Below are 13,286 nucleotides of genomic sequence, written 5' to 3' on the forward strand. Positions count from 1 at the left end.
CCTCTATTTATACTACTATAGATGGGCTCTGACTGTTATGAACCTGCTTTTGAGTCCAGTTGGAGGCCCAATTGCAGCTGAATCATGTTTTACGTTTAATCTGGTTTATTCTCGTCTAATTACGTGTCTGGCTGTAATCCTTGTCGGCTATCCGACCATGCGGTAGTACAAGATAAAGATGTATTATTGATAATAATTTAGATTGTATGAGACTAAGGATAATCACATAAAGAAGTTGCAAAAGATGTTATTAATTTAAATTAATTGAATCTTTTAAAAAGTGTGAGTATCTTCTTTAAAAGAATTTAGCACACAGTTAATCTAATCTCACTATATGTAAGGAAATCAATATTAAATTAAAATGTATATAAACATATTGAACTAAAGAATTTATTTTAAAATTATTTTCATTAATAATTACATCTTTATTTTTTAAGTTTACTTGTTAACTATTTTTATAAATTCTTATTCACATGATAACAATGTAAGAAAATTGTGGGAAAAAATAAAAAATATATATATAATAAAAAAATCTAAATAAAACAAAAATTAGAAGAAAAAAATTGAGATAAAATTAAAAATGATCTTTGTCTGCAAAGTTTCAGAAGAAAACATGACATGCAACTATAAAAGCAGGTGTTCTGAGAAGGATGAGAGTGGAAAAAATTCGTAGAAATGAATAGAGGAAACTTTTTATTCCCTAGGAGAAAAACTGCTGTGAACTCGGCAGCAAAAAAAAATAGTAGTAGAGCAACTGAGGATAGATTGAGTCAGCTGCCAGACGAAATGTTATTAAAGATACTTTCTTTTTTAGATGTAAGGTTTGTAGTTCAAACCTGCTTCTTGTTGAGCAAAAGATGGAGGAATATTTGGGCATCCTTACCGGTGCTCAATTTGGATGACTCGTCATCTGAGGATTTGGTATCTTTTGAGAATTTTGTACATAGTTTTATGTCTGCTAGAGATTCTTCTAGCAACATTTACAAACTTAGGTTAGAGTGTGAGAATGAACTTGAGGATCACGAATTTGTAGATTCTATCATTGATTATGTTACTGATACACCATCCATATCCACAACCATTCAGGTTCTTACAATCTCTGTTGAGTCTGTCGTGACAAATCTTCCTGAACTTTCTGTGTGTCATTCTCTCAGTGTTCTTAATCTTAGTTACATAGCTACTGAGACCACAAATTTTGACATTCCTTCTCTTAAGAAATTGATCCTCCGTGATTGTCGATTTGAATGTGGGATGGGAGATTCCCTTGACCTATTTGAAGAGTGTGTTAATCTTCAGTATCTCTATTTTCACTCATGCGTCTATTATGGCGATGTCAAGAGTTTCATAATCTCTGCTCCCCAACTTATACAGTTGGATATATCAGGTTTTAGAGTCGATGAGATGTTTGATGAGGACTGTGAGATCGAGCTTGTGACACCAATGCTTAAATATTTTAAATACGATGACTCCAATTTGTATTCTTTTTCCAGTGATATTGATCTTAACTTTGTGGAGAAAATAGACATGGATGTACGTTGGGAGACTAGCTATACTCGTCATGGTGTATATGAGGAGGATGAGGAAGATACTGATCCATTGTATCGTCTGATCGAGTTATTTGAAATACTTGGACAAGCAAAATTTATATCTTTCTCAACTGAAATCATTCAAGTAAGTATTTCTTTTATCAAATATGATATTTCAGTTAATAATTAGTTGCTATCTTACTATAATTTAATATTTGAATTACAATGTTACATAATGTGATCATTCATATTATTCGTAGGTTTTATCTAGGTTTCCTGAAATATTGGAGGATCAATCTTCTCCCTTCACTAGAATGCAAACTTTTGAGTTAATCAATGGTACCACTTCTGGTATACCTAGTGTTGTGCAAGCCTATTTATTTGGTGAAACTTCTTGATTTGATTTATATCAATACAAGGTATGAACAAAATAAAGTTACATGAAAGTGTTTTTTTTTAAACAAAAATCACATAGGTTTTTTAATAGTGTCGTGTTTTTTTGTTACAGGTACAAGAAGGCAAAAAGAGGTTGATTGAAGATTGCTCATGAAGAACTTTGAAAGAATTTCATCTCTGGATTAGAAGTTGTGTTTTCTCTGAATTTTCATAGGTTTTTTTTTGTGATTTTGTTATGAACGGTTGGTTATTTTGTTATCCTGATGTAAGAGACATGTTTTGATGTTTTTTTTCTGTTCTTTAATGTCGAATTTTACTTTTTGCATTTGATTCCCAATTATGTGTATCACGATCAGACAGATTTGGTTTTATCAATTTTATTTTGTTTGGTTTTGTTACATAAAATTCACAGTTTCTATGTTTCTTCTAACCAACCGCTTATAGTTTATATGTTTAAATCCTATATTAAACAATAAACTTTTATTATTTTATTTTCTTTTATATTCTTCTGAGTTTTTTTATCATAAACTTTTAGGTTTAAAATAATTCAAATAACATTTATTAATTCGACTAAAAAAATAACTTCATTAAAGTTTGTACGTGGAAATAATATGTTTTACTTAAATATATTGATTTAATTTTCTTTTAAATATAATATTATTCACTTATCCTTTCTTATTTCTTAGTACACATAATATTAACTATTCATTTAAAATATAACATTAGAAATAGTTATATGGCATCACATGTTAAAAAAAAAGTGTGTACAAAATACACATAAGAGTCCATTTTGTTTATACTTTCTAAATCATTCTTTATAAAAAAATAAAAGTCAAATGTTAAATCTAATGAGACAAATCTTCTTGCCCATATGCATCTATTTGATGATTAATATCATATATTATAAATACATATATATTTAAATTAATCTTCAATGTAACACTTGTACTAGATCGTTTTCAACGTTATAATTATATAAATTGTATTTAACATAAAAACCAAAAGAAAAAGAAAAGTAAACTCAATCTCGAATTGTTTACCATGACACTACCATGTCATAGGAAGAGAAGTTAAATGACCTCTATAAAATATAGTCTTTTAATTAAATGAATGTCTTTCTTAAACATCTGTGTCATAATTAAATTAACTATATATCATCATAAAGTTTAATTATTTTTTAAGAAATAAACAATGCATTTGGTTTGTCTAATTCTAAGGAAATAATGAATTATTTTAATTAACTTAGATAAAAATTTGAAGACCATAATTTGACTCAGCTGTAAATATAGGTATTTTGATAATACGATCAATGGTTAACAATGGTTCTGATGTAGTAAAAAATATTCTCTTTAACAATTTAATAAATTAATATTTTAATTACAAATATTTGATTTATAATTTAAAATACTATTATATTATTATAATAAATTATCAAATGAATGCTTTTTAGTGTCAAAGTAACATCTTTAAAATTTGAATTCAATAGCTTATTACTGTTAAAATTAAAAATATACAACTAACCATGTCTAATAAAAACACTATAAAAAATATTCTTACAGATGAAAATATTTAATGTTTCATAAACAGTTGTGTCATAACAAACTATACATTGAATTATTTTGAAGAAATAAACAAGCAATTGGGTTGTCTAATTCCAAGGAAATAATAAATTATTTGAATCAACCTAGATAAAAATCTGAAGAGTAGTGCTCGTAATTCGACATCCTATAACCTAAAAAAGTTCACCTAACAATTCAATTACATTTATTATTTTAATTCAAAATATTATTATATATATATTACCACAGTAAATTACCAATGAATGTAGTTTGCTTTTTCAGTGTCAAAGCAACAACATCTTCGAAAATTGAATTCAACAGCTCATTGCTGTTAAAATTAAAAACACACTACTAAGCATGGCCAATAAAACACCATAACTATTGTTTTTACAGAAGAAATCACAGTGACTTTATGCAGATATTTGAAGCAAGTTGATGTTCATCTCTGTCAGAAGCATTTGAAACTAGGTGGAGAGTAAAAAGTGAAATTGAATGGTGTTGACGGAATATTTTGAAGGTTGCAAAAAACACAGAAAATAGAGAAACGTGCAGCAGAGTATTATCACACTCAACCTTTGGATTATGTGACAGAATTTATTGCCAATTAAGTTGCATGGTTTGCACAGAGCAAGTTGAAGGTGTGCATATGCAGCAGCCAAACAAAACGCATGCAAATATGTATCAGCAGACCCTACCTTAATATGTGTGAACTCTCTTATGACTTGCAGAATCTTATTTATTACAAAGGACAAATTAGGTCAGTTTTGGATATGTTCAAACTATTTATAATAATAATAATAATAAATAACTTTTGATGTTTTTGAATGTTTAAATCTAACCGTTAACTGTTTTCATCATTTCTTATTAAACAAATAGGTAATGTACTAGACTAAACATGTAATGCAAAGACATAATGTGTAATAGAATGGATTTTGCAAAAATCAGATGAAACTTTTGTCAAGTAGAGTCGTTGGTCTTTTTAAATTCTTTAATATTCGTTTTTTTAATCAAATGTTGAAATGAAGATGTTTATGTTTAAGATATTTATGTTAATTTAGGTATAATTAACATATTCCAATTGGTGTTCTAGAGTGTTCTCTGTGATTGTCTCGAAAAGGGAAAAAACATTAAAAGCAATATTTAATATTTGCACATTCAGTCGGTGGTATCAAGAAATATCTCTAAAAAAAAAAAAAAATATATATATATATATATATATCTCTTTAATATGTTGTATGCACACCATTAATAGTTTTAGCTTGCATAAGAACTGTACCTGTATATAATAAGCTGATTATAGCATACGAAATTTATCTACAAGTTTTGCTCTATCTATAAATTTTAATTATATACAAACTTATATATATAAGTAAATATATAATTTTGGATAATTTATCTTTCTTTTTTTTTGAAATTTTAATATTATTGATATTTTTATTTAAAAATATTCATAATGTTTTAATAAATAAATTATTAACTATATTAATGTTTAAAAAATAAGCATTTAAATATCAATAAATATATTCATTTTATTTTTCAACCCCTTTTGCCTGACAAAGCCTCTTACTTCACTTTGTTTTTCCTTTCATTTGAGGTGGGATTTTTCTTTTTTTTCATTATTTTCTTTCCTTTTTCTGAAAAATATTGACTTTTATAGAAATTAAATACATTTCATTTCTTTTTATCTCACTTTGTTAAAAAAAATCTTTTAGCACTTCTTGTTCATTAAGTTCAGAAAATGTTCGTTGCTCGTGCCTTCTTTTTGTTCTTTTGAACATGCTTTTTGTTTTTGTTCACTTTTTCTTAAGCCCAAAATTTTCAGTGGATTATCGTGGGCCTGATTGACTTTAAATTTAACCCTTCAATACGGATCTTTCTTCCTGCACCTCCGTATTTTCTTGTGATACTCCATACCTTTTAAAAGATCAAAACATCCTTTATTAGTGGATTATTGTTGTGGGCCTGATTAACTTTAAATTTAACCCTTCAATATGGATCTTTCTTTCTGCACCTCCATATTTTCTTGTGATACTTCATACCTATTAAAAGATCAAAATATTCTTTATTTTCTTGTATATGTATATGGATGTTTTCCTGCATCCATAGTTTCTTGTGGTACTCCATACTTTTTAAAAGATTAAAAATATTCTTTATTTTATTTATAATTTTTTTTTCGAAATGAGTGATTTAAAAACTTTGTATTATAAAGTTTAATATTAAAAATACTTTCCAGATTGAGTTTTTTTTAAAAATATATATTTATTCAGATTCGAAAATATCTTCTGAAAATCAAAATATATTTAAATATATATATATATATATATATATATATATATATATATTATGGATTGTATAACTTTAAAAGTATTTTTTTTTAAATATCTTTCAAATTATACAATAAGATATAAATAGAAAAAAAATTTAAAATGTAGTTTTTTTAAGAACAAAATGGTGTTTTGTCTAACCTATTGGGGTGATGAGAGAAGTTATGAAGGTGCAGGAAGAAACCCGCCTTCAATATTTACATCCATTAGCTTGATGGGCTTAATAAGTCCAAATTCAATACTTTTACATTTTTTTTTCACACAAAAGCAAAAAAGTCTCTAATTCTCTAATTTTCTAAAATTTAAATAAACTCTACTGTAAAAAAAAATATTTATTTAAAACTTATTAATAAAATTCTATACATGCACTCATCAAATTCCAAACATTACTCTTTCAAACTTGTTACATAATCACAAATCATAACTTTTAATCTTCTTTTCTCTTAAACACTTGTATCTCTATTATGTCAATTTGATTGTAGGTTGGGAGAATCTCTTGATTCACTTAAAGATTGTGTTAATTTGAAAATTTATATTTTCATGATTGTTAGAACAATGACAAAATCAAAATATTTAAAATCTTTGTCTCTTACCTCACAATTTAAGTAAATCAGGTTTTAAATCTAACTGTGTCACTGAGTTTTTCATGACAAGACTTCAATATTTAAATACTAAAACTGTGATGTGTATTTTGTTTATTAAGGTTAATTTTTTTCTTGGATGAAAATTATTAATGTGGGTGAGTTGGTTAGCTAAGGACACTAATAGAGTGTTTCATTTAATTGAATTATTTGAGATGGGAAGAGCACCAAAGTTTGTATCATTGTCATTTGGAATAATTGAAGTGTGTATTATTTATTTTTAAAATATGATATTTAAGTTAACTGTTGTTTGTTACTATTCCTAATATATTGGGTGGTTGGTCTTCTCATTTCAATGTGTTCATAGGTTGACTAATAGTGGATATACATTCTATTGTGGAACTTTTTTTCTTGGCATATTTCCTTTATTTTGATTTTTATGTGGATGTGAATGTATAAATTAGGACAAAGTTATGTAAAACATTTTTTATAAATGTAAAAAAAAAAAACCTTTTTTTAATATTTTTAAATGATTTGGCATGCTTGATATATAGATTTAGAGTTGTCAAAATTTAAATGCAGTGTATCACACTTGTAAAAATATAATAAAATTAATATAAATTTTTAAAAAATAGAAAAAGGAGATGAAACTAAAAATAATATTTTTTTTAACAAAGTGACCCAAAGAGAAATGAAATGTACTCCTATAAATATCTCAGGAAAACTGAGAGAAAAGGAAAAAAAATAATAAAAAGTAGAATATAGATGACAAAATGAGTTGGATTTGGTGGGCTGACCACCATCATTTAGGTGAGGTGGATTAACTTTTTCAACCCGCTAATTCGTTATGTTTTTGTTCATCTAACCTACTAACCCAACATGTCACAAGCGGATGAAATTGGTAGTCAACTCATCCCTTTTTATTTTTCACATTTAAAAAAAAAAGATTTTATGATTTTGAAATAAAAACTTGTAGTGATCAATGTTTTTATATAACTTTATTTACATTAATTTATTTATACATCATTTGATTCATTGAAGTATTGTTGATACTTACTTTATTTTGTTAGGTATTAAACCTTTTTCAACAGAATATTAAAATTGGTTTTAATTTTATTGCTCTTTATTGTATTTTTATTGTTCAAAAAGTAATAACAATTATTATAACTAAGTAAATAGGTCTAAAAATAAAAATTATAAAAAAAAATTATAAAAATTGAAAAGTGATGGGCTAACCCACCAATCCACCTGTGACATAGTCCATTACTATTTACAGCCCATACAACCTTAATAGACCAGTTTGCACCTTGACCATTGCTTGCTGCATCATATAATTGTACCCAATTCTAATGAAAAAGACGAAAATGTCTTTAATGTATTATTTTTTGTATTGCGGACTTTTATCCAAATTGGGTTTTGATTTTTTTTTTTCTGGATTTTTATATCTGGAACACAAAAAGCTCTTCCAGATCTATTTTTTTCATAATGTATTATTTTCTATTTTGGATTTTTATTTTTAGAATAAAAGTTATTTTTTGAATTTTAAAATTATGTTGGATGTGGAAAGAATTTGCCTTACACCTTTTCACTTTTAACGGACCAACGACGAATTAGGTCAAAACAGATTGAACTGTCTCATTTTGTCACACCTAATATATAAATATAGTTATGGTGTTCAAAAAAGCTTTTAGTAAGTAGAAATGAAAATCCACTAGTAAAAATTGGTTGTTTAGTTATATTTAAAATTTTATAATAAAATAATAAAAATAATTTATTTCCTGTTTCTTTATAAGTGATTAAACCAAATTACTAAAATATTTGTTTTTTTTTAAAACATAACACTATGATGATTAAGGATTATACACATTTATAACAAAACATTTCATTAATTAAAAGAATTAGATTATCTTTTTAAATACATCTATCATAATCAATTACATATCCTAAATTATATTTTTTATTAGTAGTTCTACTTTTTTTTTAATTTAACCAAATTAAGAGTAATCAATTCTATATTTCATGATGCCTCTTCCATGTAATAAAACACTACAGTACACTAATTTACTGTGTTAAACATTATAACACAATACTATATTAAACATTAGTGTAACACAATGCACACAACTTTTTAACCTCTTTCAAAAAAAATACATTCACATGATTCGTTCACCAGAATAATAACAAAATTGTTATACTTTGTTTCAAAATAAATATTAAAGTAAAATATAAATATTCAACAAACATTATCTTTATTTTATCTAAACAACAATATGTGTCTGTCTGCAAACCCTCTACACAAGAACCTTCACATCTTTTCTTCCTTCCAACTCTTTTTTCTCTTCAAACCCTCTTCATATAAAATTTAAAATGAATACAAACATATTGAATTAAAGAATTCATTTTAAAATTATTTTCATTAATAATTATATATATTTTTAAAAATATATATATATATATATATATAATAAAAAAATCTAAATAAAACAAAAATTAGAAGAAAAAAATTAAGATAAAATTAAAAATAAATCTTTGTTAGAAAAGTGTCAGGAGAAAAAGTGACATGCAACCATAAAAACAGGTATTTTGAGAAGGACGAGAGTGGAGAAAATTATAAGAAATGAAGAGAGGAAACTTTTCACTTCGTAGGAAAAAAACTGTTGTGAACTCGGCGGCAAAAAAAATAGTAGTAAAGTAACAACTGAGGATAGATTGAGTCAATTATCTGACGAACTATTGCTGAAGATACTTTCTTTTCTAGATGTAAGGTTTGTAGTTCAAACCTGCTTCTTGAGCAAAAGATGGAGATCCTTACCCATGCTCAATTTGGATGACTCGTTATTTGAGATTATGTATCTTTTGAGAATTTTGTAAATAGTTTTATGTCTGTTATAGATTCTTCTAGCAATATTTACAAACTTAGTTTAGGTGTGAGAATAAACTTGAGGATCACGATATAAGAAAATTGTATGTAAGAAAAAAAAAAGTGTATTTACATCACTTTATGTATAAAAAATATATAATATAATTGGATACAATATCGTATAATATTGCATTTAATAATATAATAATTGCGTACAATTTGATAATTTATTATTTCCTTAATACACAAATTTGTAGATTCTATCATTGATTATGTTACTCATACACTATCCATATCCACAACCATTCAGGTTATTACAATGTTGAGTCTGTCGTGACAAATATTCCTGAACTTTTCCGTGTGTCGTTATCTCAATTTCTCAAGCTTAGTTACTCCTCTATGATTGTCGATTTGAATGTGGGATGGGAGATTCCCTTAACCTATTTGAAGAGTGTGTTAATCTTCAGTATCTCTATTTTCACTCTTGTGTCTATTATGGCGATGTCAAGAATTTCATAATCTCTGTTTCTCAACTTATACAGTTGGATATATCAGGTTTTAGGGTGGATGAGATGTTTGATGAGGACTGTGAGCTTGTGACACCAATGTTTAAATATTTTAAATACCATGACTCCAATTTGTATTCTTTTTTCCAGTGAGATTGATCTTAATTTTGTGGAGAAAATAGACATGGATGTACGTTGGGAGACTAGTTATACTCATCATGGTGTATATGAGGAGGATACTGATTCATTGTATCGTCTGATCAAGTTATTTGAAATACTTTGACAAGTAAAATTTATATCATTCTCAACTGAAATGTAAGTATTTCTTTTATCAAATAAGATATTTCAGTTAATAATTAGTTGTTATCTTACTATAATTTAATAATTGAATTACAATGTTACATAATTTAATCATTCATATTATTTATAGGTTTTATCTAGGTTTCCTGATATATTTGAGGATCAATCTTCTCCCTTCACTAGAATGCAAACTTTTGAGTTAATCAATGATGTCACTTTTACTTCTGGTATACCTAGGGCCGTGAAAGCCTATTTATTTAGTGAGACTTCGTAATTTGATTTATATCAATACGAAGGTATGAACAAAATAAAGTTACATAAAAGTATAAACAAAAAGCACATAGTTTTTCTAATAATGTTGTGTTTTTTTGGTACAGGTACAAAAAGGTAAAAAGAGGTTGATTGAAGATTACTCATAAAGAACTTTGAACGAATTTCATTTTGGACTAGAAGTTGTGTTTTTTGTTGTGATTTTGTTATGGATGTTGGTTATTTTGCTAGCTTGATGTGAGGGACATGTTTTTATATTTATTTTTGTTTTTTAATGTCGACTTTTACCTTTTGCATTTGATTCACAATTATGTGTATCAGACAATTTTATTTGGTTTGGTTTTGGTGCTCAAAATTCACAGTTTCTATGTTTCTTCTAACCAAAAGTTCTATATGTTCAAATGTTATATTAAATAGTAAACATTTATCATTTTAATTTCTTTTATAATAAATTATTAACTAGATCTTCTTCTGAGTTTTTTTTTTATCGTAATCTTTTACGTTTAAAATAATTCAAATAACATTTATCAACTCGAATAAATAAATAATTTCATTGAAGTTTGTAAGTCACATCGATACAAAATAATGTGTTTATATTGGTTTAGTTTTTTATAAACATAATATTATTCACTTATCCTTCCTTATTTCTTCTTACACATAATTTTTTTTCTCAGCAATGAATAAATTAAATAATTGAGACATTTAAGAGTGTCTAAACCTTTTACATTAAAAAGTCCTTTACCAGCTTCCTATAATTCAAGTCAATATTATACAGGAGAAAATAAATATCATAAAGGAGTTCATCCCCTAACAACACCCTAACGAAAATACATCTTTTCTATCTATGTTGTCTTTGTCAGATTCATAGTTTATTAAGCCAGTTTACCCTCCTGTAGGTTAATTATTCGTACAAAATACAAATATACATTTGAGTCAATATTATCTATACTTTTCAAAAAAGATTTATACTAAAGATATAAAGTTAGTAATATCAATCCAAACAGTTTATTAGACCATATACTTAATTGGTTCCTTCACTAAATATCACTCTTGTTTCGGCAAAATTCACAGTTTATATGTTTATTCTAACCAACATCTCTATATGTTCAAATGCTATATTAAACTATAAATATTTATCATTTTTATTTTCTTTTATAATAAATTATTAACTAGATCTTCTTCTGAGTTTTTTTATCGTAAATTCTTATGTTTAAAATAATCCAAATAACATTTATCAACACGAATAAATAATTAATTCCATTGAAGTTTGTAGGTCACATCAATAAAAATAATGTGTTTTACTTAACTATATTGATTTAGTTTTCTTTTAAACATAATATTATTCATTTATCCTTCATTATTTCTTCACACACATTTTTTTTTTCTCAGCAATGAATAAATTAAATAATTGAGACACTTTAGGAGTGTTTCAACCTTTTACATTAAAAAGTCTTCTACCATTCCTATAATTCAAGCCAATATTATACAGGAAAATAAATATCATAAAGGAGCTCATCTCCTAACAACACCCCCAACGAAAATACATCTTTAGATAAAGTACATATTATGCATATCACATGGTTTCTTATCTATGTTGTCTTTCTATTACATTTAGTCAGATTCATAGTTTATTAAGCCAGTTTACTGTAAAATTTAAAATGTATATAAACATATTGAATTAAAGAATTCATTTTAAAATTATTTTCATTAATAATTACATCTTTATTTTTTAAGTTTACTTGTTAAATATTTTTATAACTTCTTATTCACATAGTATCAATGTAAGAATATTGTGGTGAAAAAAAAAATATATATATATAATAAAAAAATCTAAATAAAACAAAAATTAGATGAAAAAAAATTGAGATAAAATTAAAAATAATCTTTGTTAGCAAAGTGTTAGGAGAAAAAATGACTTGTAACTCTAGGTATTTTGAAAAGGATGAGAGTGAAAAAAATTCGAAGAAATGAAGAGAGGAAACTTTTCATTCCGTATGAGAAAAATTGTTGTGAACTTGGCGGCAAAAGAAAATAGTAGTAGAGTAACAACTGAGAAGAGATTGAGTCAGTTACCTAGTTACCTCACGAACTCTTGCTTAAGATACTTTCTTTTCTAAATGTAAGGTTTGTAGTTCAAACCTGCTTCTTGAGCAAAAGATGGAGGCATATTTGGGTATTGGTGCTCAATTTGGATGACTCGTCAATTGAGATTCTGTATATTTTGAGAATTTTGTAAATAGTTTTATGTCTGCTATAGATTCTTCTAGCAATATTTACAAACTTAGATTAGAGTGTGAGAATGAACTTGACGATCACGATATAAGAAAATTGTATGTAAGAATATGTAAAAAGAAATAAGTGTATTTACATCACTTCATGTATAGAAAATATATAATATAATTGGATACAATATCGTACAATATTGCATATAATAATATAATAATTGCGTACAATTTGATAATTTATTATTTCCTTAATACACGAATTTGTAGATTCTATCATTGATTATGTTACTCATACACTATCCATATCCACAACCATTCAGGTTATTACCATCTCCGTTGAGTCTGTCGTGACAAATATTCCTGAACTTTCGTCGATTTGAACGTTGGATGGGAGATTCCCTTAACCTATTTGAAGAGTGTGTTAATCTTCAGTATCTCTATTTTCACTCTTGTGTCTATTATGGCGATGTCAAGAATTTCATAATCTCTGTTTTCCAGCTTATACAGTTGGATATATCAGGTTTTAGGATGGATGAGATGTTTGATGAGGACGAGCTTGTGACACCAATGCTTAAATATTTTAAATACCATGACTCCAATTTGTATTCATTTTCCAGTAAGATTGATCTTAACTTTGTGGAGAGAATAGACATGGATGTACGTTGGGAGACTAATTATACTCATTGGTGTATATGAGGAGGATATTAATTCATTGTATCGTCTGATCGAGTTATTTGAA

General features: G+C 26.4%; 1 protein-coding gene across 1 annotated transcript; it reads left to right on the forward strand.

The window, feature by feature from the left end:
- Window positions 1-643: 643 nt before the first annotated feature.
- LOC137826921 (putative FBD-associated F-box protein At5g22720) lies at window positions 644-2,212 on the forward strand. The gene is made up of 3 exons (XM_068633078.2): window positions 644-1,671; window positions 1,787-1,945; window positions 2,035-2,212. Exons 1-2 carry the CDS (start codon window positions 676-678, stop codon window positions 1,922-1,924), a joined length of 1,134 nt encoding a protein of 377 aa, XP_068489179.1. The 5' UTR covers window positions 644-675; the 3' UTR covers window positions 1,925-1,945; window positions 2,035-2,212.
- Window positions 2,213-13,286: the final 11,074 nt, after the last annotated feature.

The sequence above is a fragment of the Phaseolus vulgaris genome, chromosome 8, assembly GCF_051622355.1.
Source record: "Phaseolus vulgaris cultivar YP4 chromosome 8, ASM5162235v1, whole genome shotgun sequence".
Taxonomy (NCBI): domain Eukaryota; kingdom Viridiplantae; phylum Streptophyta; class Magnoliopsida; order Fabales; family Fabaceae; genus Phaseolus; species Phaseolus vulgaris.

What these genes read in the sequence shown, in the direction of transcription:
- LOC137826921 (XM_068633078.2), top strand. Translation starts at nt 676, where the DNA reads ATGAATAGAGGAAACTTTTTATTCCCTAGGAGAAAAACTGCTGTGAAC. An exon ending in TCTCAACTGAAATCATTCAA is followed by an intron (nt 1,672 to 1,786) that starts GTAAGTATTTCT and finishes TATTATTCGTAG; the next exon opens with GTTTTATCTAGGTTTCCTGA.